Source organism: Rhynchophorus ferrugineus, unplaced genomic scaffold (genome assembly GCF_030347505.1).
Source record: "Rhynchophorus ferrugineus isolate W39M unplaced genomic scaffold, kcgeb_rfMv2 rfM8, whole genome shotgun sequence".
Lineage (NCBI taxonomy): Eukaryota > Metazoa > Arthropoda > Insecta > Coleoptera > Curculionidae > Rhynchophorus > Rhynchophorus ferrugineus.
The window spans coordinates 23,362,392-23,383,942 of record NW_027472587.1 but is presented as its reverse complement, the minus strand read 5'-3'; the positions used below and the strand labels follow the sequence as shown (position 1 = coordinate 23,383,942).

The window sequence follows — 21,551 nt, the reverse complement described above, 5'->3', positions numbered from 1 at the left end:
ATCAGAATGCAAGTTTGCGTGAACTTAAATTGTTAGCGGTTTGGCTATTTTTGTAGGTAACAATGAACGTGTAAATATCTTTCAGTTGAAAGGCAATGTTACTTTAAACTTTTTCCAAAGAAGGAATATCTGTCATACCGCAGCAGAATTTGCTGTTATTGCGGAAACTAACTCTCCCTATTTTTTCCATTTATATGAATGCCACTAACAGTAAAGTAATTTTAGTTTTCTCATTATTCTAACCTATATCACCAGGTTTTATGTATACTAGGCCTCAGACTAACTCTTCAGAAGGTCATAGATCATTCGATCTTGGCCCCTTCATTAAAAATTGAATTTAAAATACATATCAAATATTAAATGAGCTGTTTTAATTCTGCTGAATGAAGCTGCATTTTTTTCAAAGATTTATTTTAGGTGACAATACCAAGTAAATTATTGAAATTAAACATGACGCTGGTGTAGTTTTTTGTATAATAGTGTAAATAATGAACAAAATAAAAAACTTATTTCGGAAAAGAATTATTATTATTAAATGCACAATGTTAAATACTTTTAGTTATTCCATCAAAGTGTCTGGTATTTAAGTTACAATTATTAAATTAGATTTCTTTAGCTCCATCTTCATTCCAATGCAGGCACGCCTATGGGTTTCTATTCGAGTTGGGAAGAAACTTCTTTCGCATTTCTCACACTTTATTAACTCATTTAAGTGATTGTCCCATATGCGATTAAATGTGCCTTTGAAATCGACCTCTCCAGTGGCTGCAAACAAGTGAAATTTAATTAATATAATTGGTAAATATATTTTTATATAAAATTGTCTTTGTTTGGTAATATTTGTTTATAAACAAGTAAGTTCATATTATAGAGAAATTCATGCTGATATTGCTCCTATATAAAAACAGGAAATATACATATAAAACAACTTTCCTAAAGTTAACCTAGTAGTCTTAAAGAGCACGTGGGAAAATTTCATGATAGTCTAATCTCTAATTTAATATTATAGTAGGTTTAATGAAACTTATGTTACTTTTTTGATAACGCTTCGTGTAACAAGTCGATGAAAACTTAACTTAAAATTAAACGAATTGTTTCGAGTAGCTTTACCACAGTGATCACTGGCTGCTTGTAGATCTGAACTAATACTCCAGATTTGTTTCGAATAAATACATGATAGGAGTATTTTAAATACTTATTTAAATTATTTCATACACGCTTGCTTAAAAGCAATACTCTTGTAGAATAATAGAGGTAGATTTTGTTTAATTTTTTTTATTAGCTGGGTCCGGATTTAATCCAGTTATGTGCTACTTTAGATAAATTCTAATAGCTAACTTACATTTTGATTGATTAATAATATTTGAGCGGTATTTTAAGAAAACTATGCAAATATATCTATTAACCTTCTGTTGTCTGACCACAACAGAAGGTTAATTACTTAATTAATTATTCTTACATCTGACGTACTTTTATGAGATTTATTATATTTAATGGTAATTTTTTTGAATTTAAAATTGAGTAAAATGCTGAAAGTCATCCAGATATTGCACCAATAAACATAACTAAAGGCTGACATAACGAGATCTTCGATGTGATGCATTTCTATTAGAGTAAATTACAGTTAGAATATCTAAAGTTCTATTTATTAAGTTACATGTTTGAACAAACTTGTAGTTTTTTTTAATTAGGTTTAATTAAAGTTAAATTCAGAAAAAAATATCATTAAAAATTATGCTCCATCGCTAATAACTTTTTTTGTCTTTTCAGGCAAAAAACGAATACTTCGTCAGGAACTAGTTTTGTCTAGAATTATTGCGGTTTTGGGATATGTCGGATTTTACATTAGATAATAAGATGCTGCAAATAGAATGTCGTCGGTTGTACCTGAGTAGGTAAACACCTACGGGGTGACAGTAACAGCGATTGGATTAATGGAAATGAATTACCAGCGGCCCTGTTATTTCGATCTCAGACATTATTTAAGGGACCATTGCTCAATAGAGACGTGTAACGAATGACTGACTACGCGTACCGCAAAATACAACCCTGTATTCTCCGTGTACTGATTTTTATTATTATATTGACAACAAATAATAGTAATATTCAACAGTTGCATTGACCACTTATGTATGTCCGAGCATTATCGTGCTAAAAATTAGTTTTGTCGAGTATTATTGTCCAAATATTCGGCTTATTTTTTTTTCAATGCATATTTCTGCTGCAATGTAGTTTTTCCTGCATATTTGATCGCATCGAACATACCGATTGAGTTTAGGGCTTTGAACGAGCAAAACCCCATAAATTTCAAATTTACATAATTTTTTAAAAGCTGAATATTTCTATGATTCATTGTTATAGGTAAGAATGATGGACCATAGTTGATACTGACTCCAACAGATAATCTAATTTAGATAGCATGTATAGGTAATATCTGAGTCGTGTCGACTTTTTAGATCTTTTAGGCCTACTGACTGCCAATACAAAAAAACACCAGGTTCCACACAGTTATTGGACAATCACAATGTATAACATATACAACCAGTACTTTCGACTAAATATAGTAGTAGCATATTTATAAAATATCAATCGAGTTAATAATTTTTTAAATTAAATATTTTCTATTTATTTGCCATATTAAATATAGCATGCTACAGTATGAAGATATATGACAAATGTCGTTATAAACTTGATAACATTATTATGACTATGGCATTCTTCTTCCTTTTATATACATTTCTTTACCTTTTCTGTTTCACCCGTAGTTAAGTTTTAATTACATATACAGAATTATCAAGTTATGTGGAGGTTACGACCTCGACATGTTATTGCAGCAAACAAGAAGAGGGTGCATACGAAATTGGAAATTTGTTTGCACTATCTGTAAGTCCTTTGTTAGTTCACTCTTGGTTGCATTTTATATATAGACTTAAGATTTGGACAGAAAAAATGGTGTTCCAGATAAAATGAGTTTCATAGCTTCCATCTTTATTGAGATTGTTTTGGTATTTATAAATCTCCAAACATTCTGTAGCAAGCCTTATGGAATACACAAGGACCTTGACTTTATTGAACTATATGTTCTACTGAATATTAATTAAACGTTAAGCTAGAAGTGATTGGACCGTATTTCGTACATCGTTGATGTTTTTTTATCCATATGCTGCATTCTCATCTCCTAGTTTTGCGCTCTATACATTTTTCCATACTCACAGGGCACCCCATATATTCTGGTTAGCTTTAGTGGGCTCATAGTTTAGGGGTTACGGAGAGTCAAAAATATTTTCCTGTGTGGTCCAAAGAAAATTTGATGTATTTCTTTACTGTCATACTCATGCGATCTGTTGTTCATTGCAATAACGTGAAGGGTAAGGAAACTTGGATAAAGTTATTTTTCAGTTTTCTTTTTTTTAAATTTATATCTCTCAAGTCGTGTCCTCTTAAGGAATGATACGCTTCAGGTTATTCATTCTAATTGTGATTCTTCTATGAATTCTTAAGTTCTTTAATTTTTTTTGTGTAGTTAGAGATAGTACCTCGTTATATTAATTATATCTTTGTATTAATTTTATTGTATGATTTAAATTGTTAAGTTATCCAGTATACCCTGTATATTATCATGTCATAGTACTTGTCTGAAAAAAGGTAAGTTCTACTCTGTCTATTATATACATGTTATATCATGCGGCTTAACTGGTCTGACTACGATTATTGGAAGCAGAACATGATCCAAGATGCTTATATGGCTAAATTGTTGTCATATCACTATATGTCTGGACATAAGTAGTTAGGTTTATGTTAAACAAGTAGTCTGTTATTTCCTTAAATAAAATAGCTTTTCAAGTTAATTAATACCTTTTGTCGTTAAAAGATTTTGCCATTTTATAACTTACATATATTTTGAACAGGCTGCTATGGTAAGTTTATCATTATCATAGCACTAAAGTACATAACAATGTTGAAGTAATATATCAATGTCTTAAAATAAATGTATTTTAATTTACAAATTTATTATAAGTTCCATATATATCGTGACCTAAAAAAGATGAAACGGACAGAGAGAAGAATGAAGAATTTGACCAAAAATACTTTTGTAGATAATGTTGAGGAACGGGTATACTATCAAATACACTTTGCCGTATAGGGAAGAACGCCAACCCACACCAAGTTCAGAAGGTCTAATTTTGATGCATCAGAAAATGTTTCATCCTGCTAACGGAGACATTATACTAACAGGAGCATTGCAGAAATGTCAAAACTATTAATTTTGATCTAAATTAAAGCGGCATAGACACGAATGTTGTCATTTCAAAAACACGGTGCTATGTACCACAGAGTGGATGCCACATTGGGTATTTTGCGTGAACGATTTGATTGTATCGTTATCTTTCGCAGTGGTAACATATAGAAGATGGGCAAAATAATATAAACCGCTGACAGATACACCATATTTATTAGTTAATAAGGTGTTGAACTGCCACTTGGTATAAGTAGCTGTAATTTTTCACGAAATAGTGTCAACGGAAAAGTGACCAAAAATGGTGGCAGCGCATGACAATATTAAATTAAAAAAATTAGTACTCCGATACAGCTTGTTTGATATTAAAAATATCAACCCACTTATTGAATAATTATTGAAAAACCCTTTATACGTCAAAATAAAATAGTTTTAATTCAAAATTAATGAAAGGTAATGAAAATGAGACAGAAATTGAAAGCTCTCATTAATTTTTTATACAAAATATTTATTTTTTAATGAAATATCGATTTGTGTCCTATATTCTACAGTAGTGTAGTGTAATATAATATCATTAGTAACCAATAGTTAACGGCAATCATTTTAAAGTCTTTCATTTACGTAAAATTAATATTAATGATTTAATCTGAAATTATTTTCGAGTTAACTAGTTCCCTTTACAACTTTTCTCGTGTACTGCCACTCTATCTGGATTGAAAGTTCTGCTGCATACTTTGCATGGCACAAGCTGACTTAAATGGCTCTGCCAGTAAGCTTCTGTCGTTTCCGCAAAGTTCAACTTTCCCGTCTCTGAAATTACAAAATTGTGTTAATATTGTTATCACGGTAGCTCATACTGCGATCTATTAGATTCCTTATTACGTGCTTTTTAGTATGATTACACAAGTCTGCAAAAAACTGTAGAAGCTGTTCAGATTTTGTGACATAATTTATACGTTTCTAGCTGAACTGAATCTGAAAGTTACTACATTTTTGTCATAAAACAAATATTTCCTTGGTAATTTGGGTAACTATGTTAAAAGAGTTATTATATTAAAATTAAAGAGAATAGACTTGTTTTCTTTCCAAGTCATTAACGTTAATTTTTTTATCTAACATCTGTTCACTAGCACAAATTAAATCTTTTCCTTTTCTCAGTGAGATACCTCATAGTTTTTCGCTTGTGGGAAGAACCTGGACGGTATCTGTGAACTATGGTCTGATGTCAGTGAGACGCTCCATTTTTCTTTGTATCTTTTCTTCACCTCTTTCCCACAATATAATACTCATATCCCCCAAATTTTCTGGAAAATAGCCAATTTATACCAGGAGAAAGACGGCCCTGGAGAGGTAAGTTCCGGTATTGGAGTTTTTGAACTCAGTAATATTTTTGGGAAGATTCAACTCAAAATCTGACATCCAGCAATTATATCCTTATAATTTCCATTTTTAGGGCACCCACATACAGAGAAATCAGTTCAATATTAATAGACTATTTTCCCTTGCGGAGCTGTGTTACTTAATAGACCTTTTTTAATTAATACTATTTACTTAAAGAAAAAATAGAAATATTATTAGATACATTTGAATATTTCTAGATGAAGATTATACCGCAAACAATATAATACTTTTTACAGAATACCTTTAAATTTTATTTTAATTTAATTTTTCAAGCCACCAGGATTTGAGTTTTACAAAGATGTGAGCAAAAAGGAGGCCCCATTTTGAAACAGTGTATACATATTTTGCTTCGTTTTATCACTATGAATAATATATTATAGGGATGCAGAAAAAATATCGATATTTTTGGCCGATATTTTTTGCCCGATATATAGATATATCGATACTTTTTAGACGATATTTTTAGACATGTTTTCAGAATAAATGAAAGATAATTTTTAACAAAACTTTAAAATTGGTACTTGATTTTAGATGTTTATCTAAAATATTACTACTTTTTAAGAAATTTTGAAATACTATATATATTTTTGGGCTAGTGTTTCGCCATTTTAATTTTTTCTTAAAAATATCGATATATTTTTTTTGTAAATTATCGATATTTTTTATACTTATTGCAAAAAATATCGATATTTTTTAAAGTATCGATATATCTATATTTTTTTCGATGGCCAACACACCTAGTACATTAGCTCGCAGCCGTGATCCTAAACCAAAGCTATGAAGCTAGTTAATGTCTAGATATTATTTAAGAAGTTAGTAATATGAGTTTTTTTTAGTTTTATTCATAGATTGCCTAAAAACTAGCAAAATAATAAACCCAAATTACTATTGTAACCTGCCACTATAAATTGCTTTTTTTATTTCTGTATCTGAGACATTCACTTTTTGTTCACAAGTAATTCTGTGTAATTGATTGTAATTTAATTTGGTAATATGCTTGGATAACTAAGATTGATGCTCCACCGTTACTTTTAACCGTAAGTAAAGTAATGTAAATAAATGATAAGGATTACCGCGGTTCAGAGTTCGCGTCTATTGAAGCGTTTGATGCGAGTCATAATTCCAAAGCGCAGAGGAAAGAATAATATTAAGAATATATGATGTAAAATATATAAGATATATATAGTTGATAAATTAAAATTTGGCAATTTTAATTTAACTATTTGTTTATTACAAGTTACCTTTGCTTACTAACTGTTCACTCTTAGATCTTAGAATATGATGTATTTTATTTATCGTTATTTAGAAGATATTTTAGGTAAATTCTGAACTAAAACTGTGGGAAAATGTATGTACTTATTCTGTAAATTATGTTCATGGTTATTAATAGTTTTAAATATCCATAGAAATATATGAAATAATTTGATAATAAAATCGTCAAATTTTGAAACATAATGACCATAGTTTTATCTGTGTTTATAGACATTTAGAAATATGAAGAAATAGTTGGGGAAAATTTTAAAACCAAACCTTAATGTAGATAATGGTACTTAAAACCATGTATATACAGCAAATAATTGTAATGTTAGATATATCAAATATCCTTAGAAAAATATCAATATCCTATTGACTTTACATAAAAATTAAGAAAACTAAATCACGTTCATTCCTACCAATAGAGCATTGATTTTTCAATGCATTTTTGTCGAATAATATAGTTTCCATGTTGAATTTAAATTTGTGGCGTGTCTTTTTAAGGACGTTTATTTTCCATCATATTTGAAGCCGTTTTAACTCGATATATTTATTTAATCTTTTTTGTTTGTTTTATTTTGCTTACCCAGCTCTAAATTTTATGTTGAATCTTTGTTGTATAGTTATTTTGGTTCCATAAGTTTAAATTCAGAATTCGCTTCGAAATTATGGTCAAATTCTTTGTATTAACCAAAAAACTGTCGATTTTCGACGATCAGAGTGTTCCGAGTTGTACAGCCTTATTTAGACTTAGAATATCCACCAGTAATAAGTTTTTTTCGGACACGAAGCGGCTTAATCAGTCGCGACAGACAATCGTCAATAAGAACACATTAATATCTGGAGTATTGTATTATTAAAAATTTGTGACGATTAATTATGTGTAATTTGAGAACTAGTGAATTGTTGTTGCAAGGTTTTAAAATGTATATAATTCAACGGAGCAAAATTATATTCGAATATGATATGATATTTATTGCTCATCATAACCCTGACATCTAATAGGTATCTGGTGCCATATTTCATATGGGGTGTCATTGATCACATATGCAGGTTTACATTAGGGCGTTGTTGCGTTCTCTTGACTGATTAATTCAGCTTGTCGATAAATGCCGACAATTCAGAAAATCTAAAATCCTCTATTCGCAACTGTTCCAAGAGATACCTCTCTATATTTTCTGTCGAAAGCTTTGACTAAATTTGATCAGGTAATATTGAAAATCAATTTAATGTGATGAAATAATGAGGAATAAAGCCAAAAACTAAATACACAGAAGGAAGCTACATTTAAATTTTTTGCAAATTTGCCCTTCAAACATTCAAATAAGTATGAAAAACTAACCTAAGAGATTTTTGTTAGTTAAAGGTTACAAGTCGTCATATTATAAAAATAATTTTAAGAGTATACCCGAAAATATTTCTACAATTAATGGCCGCAAGATTAGTACGTTTTTATCTACACCTAGTGGAAAAACAAGATAATTTTTAGTTGACTATAATATTTGGTATTAATATTAAATAACTTTAAATATGCGTTAAAGTAAATATTAATAGTAGATGATTGATCTCAAGATAAATAATATCAGACTGCTATATATGTACTAGTATAGTAAAGTGTTAAATTAAAGTATATAATTATCTAGTAACCTCGAACATCGATTGCGGTTCTATTGGTTACTGATATGTTATTTCTCCAAAAACAATTGAAAAATAATATACTTTATTCAATAAATGTTGTCACTATAGACAAAACCGATATTTTCATATTAAAATTATTTGTTTGCTCATATATTTTAAAAAATACAATAATTTTTATAACGGAACAATAAATAATTATAATTTTTAATACCTATGCTGTTGGTTACAATATTATGCAATACGGTTTCCCCCTACTTACATTATACATACCTGTATACATTTTATGTATATTTTTAATGAAATGCTAATATAATAATTCTCAGTTCATTCATGTTTAAATTTTCGATTCATAAATCAATTAATATAGTATAATAGGTTCAGAATTTGTGAGTTATTAATTAATCGATATTCTATAAGGTTCGTTGACCTTATAATATTGGACATATATATCGTAAAAGCTCTATTATTAAAACAAAATTAAACACATTTCATAATGTAAGGCACTTTTTTGGGTTAAATAAAATTAAAACCCAAATAGAGACATAAATAGAATTTTACCCCTATACTGATATTGATTATACTTTGTATTTAAACAAAGACTCGTGGATCATTGACCTCACAAATTCGGACAATGTGCGAAAAAGATCAAGTGGTTCATATATATTATGTTAATTAATAAAATATGAGAATATACGTCTACAAACATTGATCTCTCAATTTCGGACAATATGTTACATGGTGTTAAATTCATTATATTTTCCTGCATTGGCATATAGATCTTAAAAGCGCTTATTACAAAATAAAAACTTACGAGTGAATTTAATGTCCGGTTTCAGGGGAACTGGACGTCTTTTATTCGGAGGCAGTTTGTCGTTTTCGATTTTCCACATTTTAAGGCACTGCGGTTCGTGAATATATATTGAGTTAACCGTAAATAGCCTACCACAGAGGTAACAGGGAAATAATGGCGATTTCGTTCCTGAGGCCGGTCGTTCGTCTTTATTCGTTCTTGGAGTTGGACTGGTCTTTGGCGACTTTTTTTCCGGTAGTTCCGGTGTTTTTATGTCTGAAATATTTTGCACGTTAATATTTTCTTATTTCGTTAAATATTCACATAAATATGCCTAAATATTAAAGCATATTCAAAACATAAGATTTTGACAGATTCTCGATATTAAAGCAAGGTCAAGTTAAACTGAAAGAAATTATACTGGATCCGATAATATTTTGTATCCGATATTGATCTTGCAGTTAGAGTAATATTGGGTAATTTAGACACAATGCGAATCTGTGTTGCATTTAATACTCAAGTTGAACAAAAATATAGAATATTAATTTAAATAAACATATTAAACACACACCTCAACCTGGCAAACATTGGGTTATTACTCCAAATGCCAGAGTTCGTTAAAGAACCTATATTAATGAAAATGAAATGATCTATATATAAAATAGAGACTCAGAGACTCTTCCCTGTTCCTAGATCTCAAAAGAATGCTCGCTGGGAAGAAATTTTTGTCGAATGAAGAGGTGATCCCCGAAACTGAGGCCTATTTTGAAGCAAAAGACAAATCGTACTACAAAAATTGTATCGAAAAGTTGGAGGGTCGCTATAAACAGTGTAACACCCTTGAAGGGAATTATGTTGAATAGAAAAAACTAATTTTGCCAAAAAAATTGTTTTAGTGTGGTGAGCCGGGGACTTTTCAATTGATCTGTTAAAATTAAATGTGTGTGCTCCTTAAAGTCCCCCAATTTATAACAGGTTCATATTTCGAAAATGTTTGAACTGGTAGCACTGACCTACCACTTATTCTGCAATGGCTCTGGCAAAAGTTACATGAACTAATGTTATGTTTTGATAGATACTAAAAATATCGTTGATGTTTTAAACGTTGAAGCCTTTAAAAGAACGATCGTCAATCTACCAAATATTTAATAATAACATCTGCTTCAACACGTAATCATCAAGGTCAATAATTTCCTGGATAATACCAATCTGGAAACTGAAAGAATATTATTGGAATAGAATCTTACTTCTAAGAAATTCAATACAGTTAATTATACTGCTAACCGATCGAATACAATATAATAAATGTTTATAACATTGGTTTTACATAATATTTAAAAAATGTATTGTTCAAGATTAAGCTTTTATTGCAGATATATAAGAAATTATTTCTATTACCCAGGTTTAATTGCAAATTAGAACTAACCAAGTTTATGCGGCGCAGTATTTCTTATATCTGGTGGTAAGTGGTCATTTTCCGCGTTCCATTTCTTCATGCATTGTTTCTCGTGAATTTTGATAGAATGTCTTCCGAACATTTTTCCGCATGTATGACATTCAACAGCAGGAGGCATATTAGATTTTGACGATTTACTTGATGACGACGAATCTGGACTGGGTGTAGTGGAGGTTGTATTACAGGTGACATTTTTTTTCTATAAAGTTAAATAAATATATATTTAGCTTATATTAAATGAGGATTAATTACTGGTTTGCTTGATGAGGGTGCTGTTTGTGCTGCTGGTGCCGTTTTGCAACTTCTTTGGTGAACTATTAAACGATCTGGATAGAATGTCCTGGTACAATTCTTGCAAGGAACTAAGGTAGCCTAGAAAAAAATGTTAGTAACAGATAATTTATAAAATATTTTCTTCACCCTATTATGACATGAATAATTTAATAAATTGTGGTTACGTATCGACCAATGATCAATCACTAATAAATGTTGCATGTCACCGATTCAATGTGTTTCTATATGGATGATAAAGTATCTGAAACTTTTTGGATATTTACTCCTTAATTAATAGATAAGCAATAGTATAAAATGTTGCTGTGTTAAATTCATTTACCGTCATTTCTTAAAATACTTTTAGATATATTATTTTCAATGTATCATTACGATGTGTATTTTTTTAATGCAACAACGAAGTAGGTCTGCGAAAAAAATGTAGTATTATTTTTTATGTCGAAATTCCACCGTTGCGAAATAATCAGATAAGTTCAATAAGACATAATATAGTTGAAACATGTATTGTATATGTCACTAAATCGCCATGAAAATTGAATATACTCGACAGTTCTATGCGTAAAGTTATATAAAGTTAATTCTTGCTGCATAGTAAGATCGGCAAAATTGCGGGATGTTTATAAATGTAAATTGCGCAAATTGAATGACGTATTGTTGCAAACAAGCAATAGCGAGTAAGAGACGTTGTAAGAGCTGTGAATAATACACTCACATATCGAATAGGTTTCACCAAATATAACGCCTACTCACCAGAACTATGCTCATATCAATGCAGCATGACTTAGGTCGTACAGTGTTTCGAAAGGCTGAAGATATGAAAAATTATATTGCTGATAGGATTGTTGCCAAACTAACATCATTCATTGAACACAAAAAAGGGTTGGTTAATAAATACTGTATTAATATTTGTAAATAACAGACTAAATTATTAGTACTGCATGGCATTATTAAGTGAAGATAATCATAAGAAAAGTTAAATATAAAAGGAAGTAGTCTGACCTTATTAGTTGAGGATTTAGTATCTGTGCAATCTATATTATAAAAAACTTGAATGATGATATAAGAATATCAATGAATAATAGAAATAGTAATGATTTTGTAAAGTAATAGCTGATTTTAATGTTTAATTTTTAAAAGTTTAAGTTTAAAACTATGATAGAGTTATGAATCAATTAAATTCATTTCAATTCAGTTACAATAGAATATGGACAACTTAATAAATTGCGTTGAATAAAATATAACAATATCTTTATAGAAGTTTCTACAAATATATTTAAATGCTTATTTATATGGCATTCTTCATCTATCATAACTATCGCCTTGTAATGACAATAATATTGCTAATATTTAGAATTAAGCATACTAAAGCAATTATCCTTCTATTTAACATAAACAGAAATGATGATATTAGTTTGATCTGATATAAAACGTATTAATTGAAGCTAATATCAATTAAGTTTTAAATGTTTGCACCACTTAGGAAGTTCTATTTTTTATGCCATTATTTGTATATACATAAAGTAAGTTAGTTAGGCGAGTTTTGTTAAAACTTATAAAATATCAATACATACATTATAACATGAAAGTCCATAAATAACTGGATGCATATGAAATATAAAAAAATAAGTTAATGTACAGATTGCATGTTGTTTATCATTACAATGTGTGTCATTTTATATTGTTTCAATAAGGTCGCAAGTTCAAGGTTATTTTTATATTGTTTCCTCATTGATTAGGCGATATAAATATAGTATCAAGATGTATGATATTTTTGTATTGATTGTATTCTCTTCGATATAAACGATTAACTATAATATTTTATTAATGAAAATGAATCATACCTATAAATGTCTATGATTATAATACAGATAAATGTGTGACGTAAAATGCATATATAATCTACAACTTTATGTCGGTATACTATTGTTTATTGGTCGTCAATTAATTTTTTACATGAATTATACGAATTAAATAGTATATAATGCAGAAATTTGTGAATGTTTTTTTGGGGCGACTGGATTTATATGAGGGCTACTCCAAATAAAGCTGACAATTCGAACTGTCTGCTTTCTAAAGTTAAGCATTCCATTATAATATGGAGTATGTTCTGTTATGATTAGAGCTGCAATATCGTGAAACTCAGTTGTTCCTCTTATTGACATCATAGGCCGGATTACTGACATTAACAATCCTCGACATCCTGAGCGATGAAGTTATTACTATAACAAGCATATTGCTGCGAAACACTGCCATATTCCAACATGCCATAAAGCACCAATTCACATAACCGAAAAGATTCAGTTAGTTTGAGTACTACCCGATTAACATTAAACACTTTGACCATACCTGGCCAGTACAGTCACCAAATTTAAACATAATTGAACTGCTATAGGAAGCTTCAAAGCAGATAATGAAGGGCCGATGTCCATCTCCAACATTAAAGAAAGTGGCGGATGTTTTGGTACTATAATGGGACATTACATTGGAAATTATACATTGCAGCTGATTTAAAAGAAACTTGTAGCTTAACACCTCATTAATAAATTAGTGTTGTTTATATGCCAAGCGTTCATAATATTTTATCCATTCTCATAATATTCACATAACCCATTCACGAACCAATTTCTCTTACCGTTATCTTGCGAGCTTTAGATTGTCAACATTTCATGAGTATAAAGATCCTATCACAATGTTTGCGGGCTTTACTTTGTGAGCCGTCATTTTTTAAAAATATGCCAACTATATAGAAGTTGCCACATTATTTGGAATTATCCTTTTTTATGTACAAAACAGATTTAAAGCTTTAACACAAATGTTAGCCATTGCAACTAGTAGTATGAAAAAGGGTATATCAATGTATTTTCATTTCATATTATATATTTATTATACAAATTTATAAATGAACTCAATGCAATGAAGATCGAAATTTAAAATTATTAATGACGATTAAATGAGTTAACACAGTCTTATTGGTTCTTCTAAACGTTAACTTGTTAAGTCTTATAACAGCTACTATGTTTGATGACTACGAGTTTAGTGTTTTATTCACTTCAAACTTTTATTTTTACGGTTAATTGTTAATATATTTATTACTACTAAATTTTAGACATTTACTACATTTTGAAGTAATATTTAGTATATTTAATTGAAAATACTAAGAGAATATTGATTATGAATATTTTAACGTTTATGTAAAGAAGCTATGCTGCAGATGGAGTAATAGTAACCGATAGAGGACAGTGTTGGTATTGGTTTTGGAGATAAAAAATATATAAAGTTTACTACGATATAAAGTAGATTATATTTAGATAAACCTAAGCAATGTTTTAGGCATGTGTTATGGAAGATTTGGGTATAAGAGGAATTGGAACAACTAAAAGTTTAAGTTTTAAGTTTTTTCACTTCTCGTTATTGAGCTTGTGGCAGCCATTTTCTTTTTCGATACATGTGGCGGATTTATTGTTTATTATTTAATCGCTAATGCTGAATCACCATGACAAGTTATCTTCCACTGCGTTTAAGATATATGGAGATTTTTAGATATATTTTTAAATACGTACGTAATTTTAAATCGTAAAAAGTACGATTCTATTAAATTTTGATTTAAACATAAATATAATAAATATAAAGTTGAATTTAAAATACTAAAATAATGAATTAGTTAAATAATATATAAAAAATTAATATATTTAAATTTCTACGAGAAACCCAAATAGATTATTATAAATATGCTTATATTTCAATGTCTGCAAATAGCCTTTTAATGAACACTTGCATTGGATACATGCCAATGAAGGGTTTAGTTGAACCTCTAGCCTTGAAACTAACATTCTTAATCAATAAAACTTTAAATATTTTCAAATATCATATGATTCAAAAATTGATGAGCATTTGATATATTTTATGCGGAATGTGTTTTTGTATAACATATAACGTATAGACGCACTTTTTATTATTTTTAACATATTATTGAATACGTTTCTGAGATAAGGTTGTTGTTGTTTTACTTAAAAATACCTCTTTTTGTAGTTTTTTGTAGAGCAATATTTTGTTTCAATATAAGTTCTTCGTAATATAAGTGAAAGCAGTTCTCTTCGAGAATATTTTTAAGGTCTGTAAGAAGCCAGTATTCACTTGAAACATATAAAATGACTGCGGTGATGACACGATATCATGACAGGTGACTTACGGAGATCTATTATGTTACTTAGGATAATAAACTTATTCTATGGTTTGTTATATTCAATCTAATCAAAAATATTTAATAACTAAAATTTAAATTTAAATTAGTTTGAAATATATTACCTGGTTATAATTTATTATCTGTTAATACTTTTCTGATTAATTTTGCGTATTATCAGTAATATTTTTACAATAAATGAAATGCATTCTAGAGCAATATTTATTTTTATTCACTCGTTGCTATTTATATTATGTATTTATATTTATATTTATAAGGATAAATTGGAAAACATGCCTTATGGGTTTACTAGAAATAGATTCAAATTAATTCATAAATTTACTTGGGGCTTACAACTGTTCTGCTCTTCATATATATTAATAACACGCATAGAATAAGGCAAAAATAAATAGGAATTTTTCATGTTCATGTAATTCAAGCATCAAAAAATTAAATATTCTGTTTTGATCAATGAACCTTTGGTACTTTTCTGTTAATAATACAACTTAATTTCTCACCAAAAATCGCTACAAGACCGTTTTGAAATTTAAACACTCGTGTTGAGCAAAATGCAGGTTATAGGGTGGTTATACTAAAGCTACGCTGTCAATCTATACCAATTCTTCTTCCTAAATATGACATTGCTCTTATTATTTATGACAAAGATGTCTTTATGATCAACGCCCAATATATTTTGTTTTAGGTGCTATTCGAAATTTGGACTAATTCCTAGGGAATTTTTTTTCGTATCGAGTATTATGTAAATGTTTATTTTAAGACAACTCTAATACCAGCCTTGAGAAATAACGAAATACATTTTTCCCCAAATGTATTTATTTTGGATATAATATTAAGTAAAAGTGAGGCTGATACTCATTTATAATTCATTAAATTTTTTTAATATATAATACAAACTTTCGACTTTCGAGACTCTGACTTCATTTTAAAGATTAATTAAATAAATTAGATGTGTTGCTATATGTATTTATATAACACTACACGAAAGTTAAGAAACATTAACATATAATTATAATATTTATAATGCCTTAATAACAAGAAGTAAGAGGTTATGTAATTTTTCTTCCAAATTGAATTTTATTGGCAAAATTGCCATAATTACTTACCTGAGATGACTCCCATGCCTGTTGATTAAAATCTTTTGTGGAAAGGCTGTTATCTGGTTTTACAGGAGGTTTCCTTCGCAAATTTACAGGTAATGAAGCATTTTCCCTTTCCCATTTCTGAAAATGTGGATAAACTTATATATGAATATTTATTAAATTAATTCATTTTTATATTTGGTTACTGGAGATTTTGTAAACATTTATATTGTTTTTGTTTCTCTTTGTGTCATGAGTATTAGGCATATTACTAATATTAAAATATGGGTGTAAAAGTAAAAAGATATACACCAAAGCATTCCGTACATGTATTTTAGATCACCTTTAGTGCCAAGTATGGTTTATATAAAGTTCATCTGAGGAAGTTTATCTGGATATTATTTGGGGCCGGATCAATCAACTTACAGACGGCCGCGACGAAAAATAACACAAAAATAAAGTTAGCTATTCTAGGTTTTTAATAACGACATTTTAGTTTCTAACTGAAAGTGTGATACCTTTGTTTACAACTATTAAGATTTTCTTGAAAACAATATCGCCAAAAAATAACAATATTTGTTGAAAAAAATCGTGATCCTAACGTATGGTATTCACATTATGAAGCCAGTATAGATTTATGGTCTCTGTGTCTTAGTTGAACATTTCCTATATTATTTATATATATATATATACATATATATAGATATATATATACACATATATTATTAGGTACTTGCCGATTCTGGTCATTAATTCACTTTAATTGTTTAAAGGTCTGTACCTTTATTGAGACAAGTTGGCAGAATATATCATAATCAATAATTTTTTTATCTTTCTGGCAAGATTGAAATACCATGTGGAAAGGATTTTAGGTTTGAATTTTTGGACTTGCGATTCTCGTCAACAATTTTGGAAAGCCTTGAACCCGCGATGTTAAAACTGCGTGTACGTTCGAAACATTTTTTATCCTTTCAGATATTTCAGATCGCATGTAAACATCTGGAAGCAGTTCAATTCTGAACAGCTAAAAATCCTTTCTGTAACTACTATCCGATAATTCTTTGAGAATCTTAGCTTTTCGTCCAACAAGTCTTACAATTCATTTTCTTAGAACTTTGATGATTATCCTGAATTCTCTTTGCCATTAACATCAAAATCATTCTTTTAAATTAGTTGAAACCCAACCAACAAATGAAATATGACGGAGTAACAGTACTAATGAACTTTTAAGCGTTTCAAGATAATCATCTATAAACATTGAATTACTTAATAATACTAAATGAATGTTATACAGATAGATGTTAAACCATATAATTTAATCGTTTGGTTGGGTTATTTAATAGTTGTTTACAGTGTCACTTAGTATTTTTACTAATTGAAATGGCTGATTAAAATAGATGCAAGCATCTAATGTATTATTTTAGATGAGTTTAATACATTCATTTAATTTGTTATAACAATATGTAAAACTTACTGGACCAACATATTATAAATATATTAGTATAATTTGAGTTAATGACGCTAGTAACGAATTTAGGAAGTAGTACTAACTAACCTTGAGAGAATTGGGATATAAAAGTTCTAACAATTTCAACGGATATCCACGCCGATGATAATTTGCCATTGCTTTGAAGTAACACTACTAGTATTTAAATATTTTAGCCAATCTGCACCGGTACACAAACATTTTATTTCAGCTAAAATATTAATGTAACACTTTAAATGTTTTTAGATGAACTGAATTATAAGCAAAGCAAACCAACGTAAACAAAACGACGTTGTTTCACCCACGTATTTGTTCATAAATATTTATAATTGTAGTACAGTGTGAAGATAATCGTGATTAATTTTGGTGGTACATAAATTTAGCAATTTTAGTTTTTATATTGATAAATATATTAAATTATTTTTATCAATATTAATCAATAAATAAGTTATTAAATTATAGAAAAAATGGTGATATCCATATTTCATCAGATATGTGGTGGAACATGTGATAATGGACTACATGAAAATGTTTATATGGTAAAATGAAAGTTTTCTGCATCATTGCATCATATTAGTACGCATTAAAATATTTTTAACAATATTAATCAATAAATAAGTTATTATTTTCTACAAAAAATTAATAAATGATGATGTATCATTTCAATATTTGATCAGATATGCTGGAATATGTGATAATGACCTACATGAAAATATTCTTATGGTAAAATGAAAGTTTTCTGCATCACAACTAGATATGTTTACGAAGAATAATATTGTCCATTAATTTTTTATTAATACATTAATAAACATTGCTTTGTAACCACAAATTAATTATCTAAACTAATATGAACTTAAATTAAATAATGAAAACATTTGTGTTACTAATTATTATAGTTAGCTTTGCTAATATCATGTCAAAAACATTTTAAAAAGATTTTAAAACAAAAGGAAAATGGGTTGTTTATTTTCCCAAATTAATTTCGTCTGCTTCAAAATAATACTTTCGATATAACGCTTCTTTAAAGTGTTTTATCTTATTTTCACACAAGTGGTAATATTTGACTTATGGAATTGTTCTAAAAGCCTGTTTCAGTAACTTTGCCTTGCTTTTTATCTGTTAGTAGAGCTAAATCATGTGTTGTTCATCAAGTTGAATGTTCAAGTTGTTGAGTGAGTGGAATGACTAAGTTATCGATACTATGGTGAGAATATTTCTACATGTTTTCAAATAATTTAGTAGAATCAACTTACCTCTAAGCATTTAGGCTCATGTAGATGCAATGAGGCTGTTCCAAATTCCCTTCCGCATATATAACAAGTAAGAGTCCTTTTCCCAGAGTTTCCCCTCATTGCAGGCTCGTTTTGGCCGCTAGCGGATAATCCGGACGAAATGGTTGAAGCTGTTCTGTTTTGAACCGGTTTGGATACCGGAGATTTGGATGGCCTACTTGACGATGAATTTGGAGAATTTAAAGCAGGTTTCCTTTTTATTGGCGAAGGTATTTTGCTGTTTGCACTGCTGGCATTTCGGGATACGTACTTAATAGCTATCGGTTTCTGTACAGAACTCTTCACTAAAAAGAATAATTTTTTTTTATTAATTGATATGAATTTGTCTATATTATAAATGTAAATCAAAATTATTCCCAATGTCAATAAGAAAAACTATTTTGAAGAAAAGATAAGAAAATTAGGATACGGTCAGCATGTTACCTTCGTATCATACAATAGCCACTTCGCCGATTGTTGGTGAATTAAACCTCATAGTGTTCTAAATCTTTGTGGTGGTGACGAAACGTTTGCAGTTCGCAAACGATAGTTTGCTTCATAGTTTATAAAATAAATTTATAAGATCCCCACCTGATAGTGGTAACAGCGCTTTGATCATGCAATAAATTTGATCTTGAATTTGAATTGTTAAGATTTTGTTAACGTATTTCTGATAAAAATTTGAAGGCTACTAGAACTTCTACGATATAATATCTTGAAATTGTTCATGAACGTAATCCTGCCCAATATGTGTTGAGGTAAGCGACATTATTTGGAAACAACTTTTATGTTTTTGGATATTGCTAAAGAAGAGATTAGAATTATATCCCATCCCAGATACTAATGAGCGTAATGCGTTTGGTGGTGTCGCGAGTTTTATTTTTCTTCTGGTGCAATGCAAGCCTGTATATTCGCCGATGTGTTTTAATGCCTTACAATATTGACAAACGCTTTTCCTCTAATTGTAACCGATTTGTGGGAAACAACGTATATTTTCGGATGGTAGTAAAATGTTGCTCGTTCCTGTGTCACATGAGCACTGCGTATACGAAAACATTCAATTATATTTTGTCGCATTGCCTGCAATTGTGCCTGATTTGTTCCAAGTTGTTGCATTCTAAACATATCTACTTCACTTGCAGCCTCCCTTGAACGCAATTGAGAGATAGCAGGTCAATTGAAAAGTCCCTAGACTGACCCATAGATGGTGCTACTATAAATAAATACATAAATTTTTTAGCCCTAATCCTCAAAAGATGCGTATATACATTTGAGAGCTGTCGGATTATTAGTTTATGAATTATAGCCTTTAGAGTGAAGCAACTTGTTATTGTGCAAAAAATGGATAAAACGAATTTCGCATGTTGTTAAAATATTGTTTTTTAAAGGGATAAAATATAGTTGAAGCAAAAACTTGACTTGATACCGAGTTTTTGGACATTGCCTCAGGAAAATATAGCATTAAGGATTGATATGCTAAGTTGAGACGTGGTGAAATGAGAACCGATGATAGTGAATTCGGTGGACGCCGAGCGGTTGTTACCGACGAAAACATTTAAAATATCTACAAAATGATTTTCAATGACCGTAAATTGAAATTGAATAAAATAGCAGACACTCTAAAGATATCAACTGAACGTGTACATAATATCATTCACGAATGTTTGGGTATGAGGAAACGCTGTGAAAAGTGGGTGCCGCGCGAGCTCACATTTGGTCAAAAACAACGACGATTTGATGATTCGGAGCAGCGTTTGAAGATGATCAAGCGTGGCTCCATTATTTCATTCCGAAGTCCAATTGACTGTCATCAGAGTGGACTGCACACGATGCATCCAAAGCGTGGGAAAACGCAAGAGTCGGCCGGCAAGATTATGGCATCTGTATTTTGGGATGCGCATAGAATAATTTTCATTGACTACCTTGAAAAAGGAGGACCATCAACAGCATTATTGGACCGTTTGAAGGACGAAATCGCCGAAAAACGGCCGCATTTGAAGAAAAGAAAGTGCTGATACACCGAGACAATGCACCGTGTTACAAGTCAGCGAAAGGGATGGCAAAAATTCATGAATTAGGCTTCGAACTGCTTCCTCATCCAACGTATTCTCCAGATCTAGACCCCAGCGACTATTTCCTGTTCTCAGATCTCAAAAGAATGCTCGCTGGGAAGAAATTTTCGTCGAATGAAGAGGTTATCGCCGAAACTGAGGCCTATTTTGAAGCAAAGGAAAAATCGTACTACCAAAATGGTATCGAAAAGTTGGAGGGTCACTATAATCAGTGTATTACCCTTGAAGGGAGTTATGTTGAATAGAAAAAAGGTTTGCCAAACAAAATATGTTTTACTATGGTAGGCCGTGGACTTTTTAATTGACCTGTTACCTATACGACTTTTATAATTTTATATATCTCGTTAGCCATCTAAAAAGTATGATTTATCCTAA

General features: G+C 29.8%; 1 protein-coding gene across 3 annotated transcripts in view; it reads right to left on the bottom strand.

Moving 5' to 3' along the window:
- Nucleotides 1-506: 506 nt before the first annotated feature.
- LOC143201363 (uncharacterized) overlaps nucleotides 507-21,551 on the bottom strand; it is a 41,105-nt gene continuing 20,060 nt past the window's right edge. Inside the window, exons 5-10 of one of the 3 annotated variants that reach the window (XM_076412365.1) lie at nucleotides 19,087-19,409; nucleotides 16,372-16,488; nucleotides 11,029-11,148; nucleotides 10,747-10,975; nucleotides 9,342-9,596; nucleotides 507-765 (exon numbers count right to left, since the gene is read on the bottom strand). In XM_076412365.1, coding sequence (XP_076268480.1) covers nucleotides 584-765; nucleotides 9,342-9,596; nucleotides 10,747-10,975; nucleotides 11,029-11,148; nucleotides 16,372-16,488; nucleotides 19,087-19,409 — 1,226 coding nt within the window. In that variant the 3' untranslated portion in view covers nucleotides 507-583. Of the gene's footprint in view, nucleotides 766-4,724; nucleotides 5,048-9,341; nucleotides 9,597-10,746; nucleotides 10,976-11,028; nucleotides 11,149-16,371; nucleotides 16,489-19,086; nucleotides 19,410-21,551 lie in introns of those variants that run through there. The other 2 variants (XM_076412367.1, XM_076412368.1) reach the window with 2 other exon arrangements.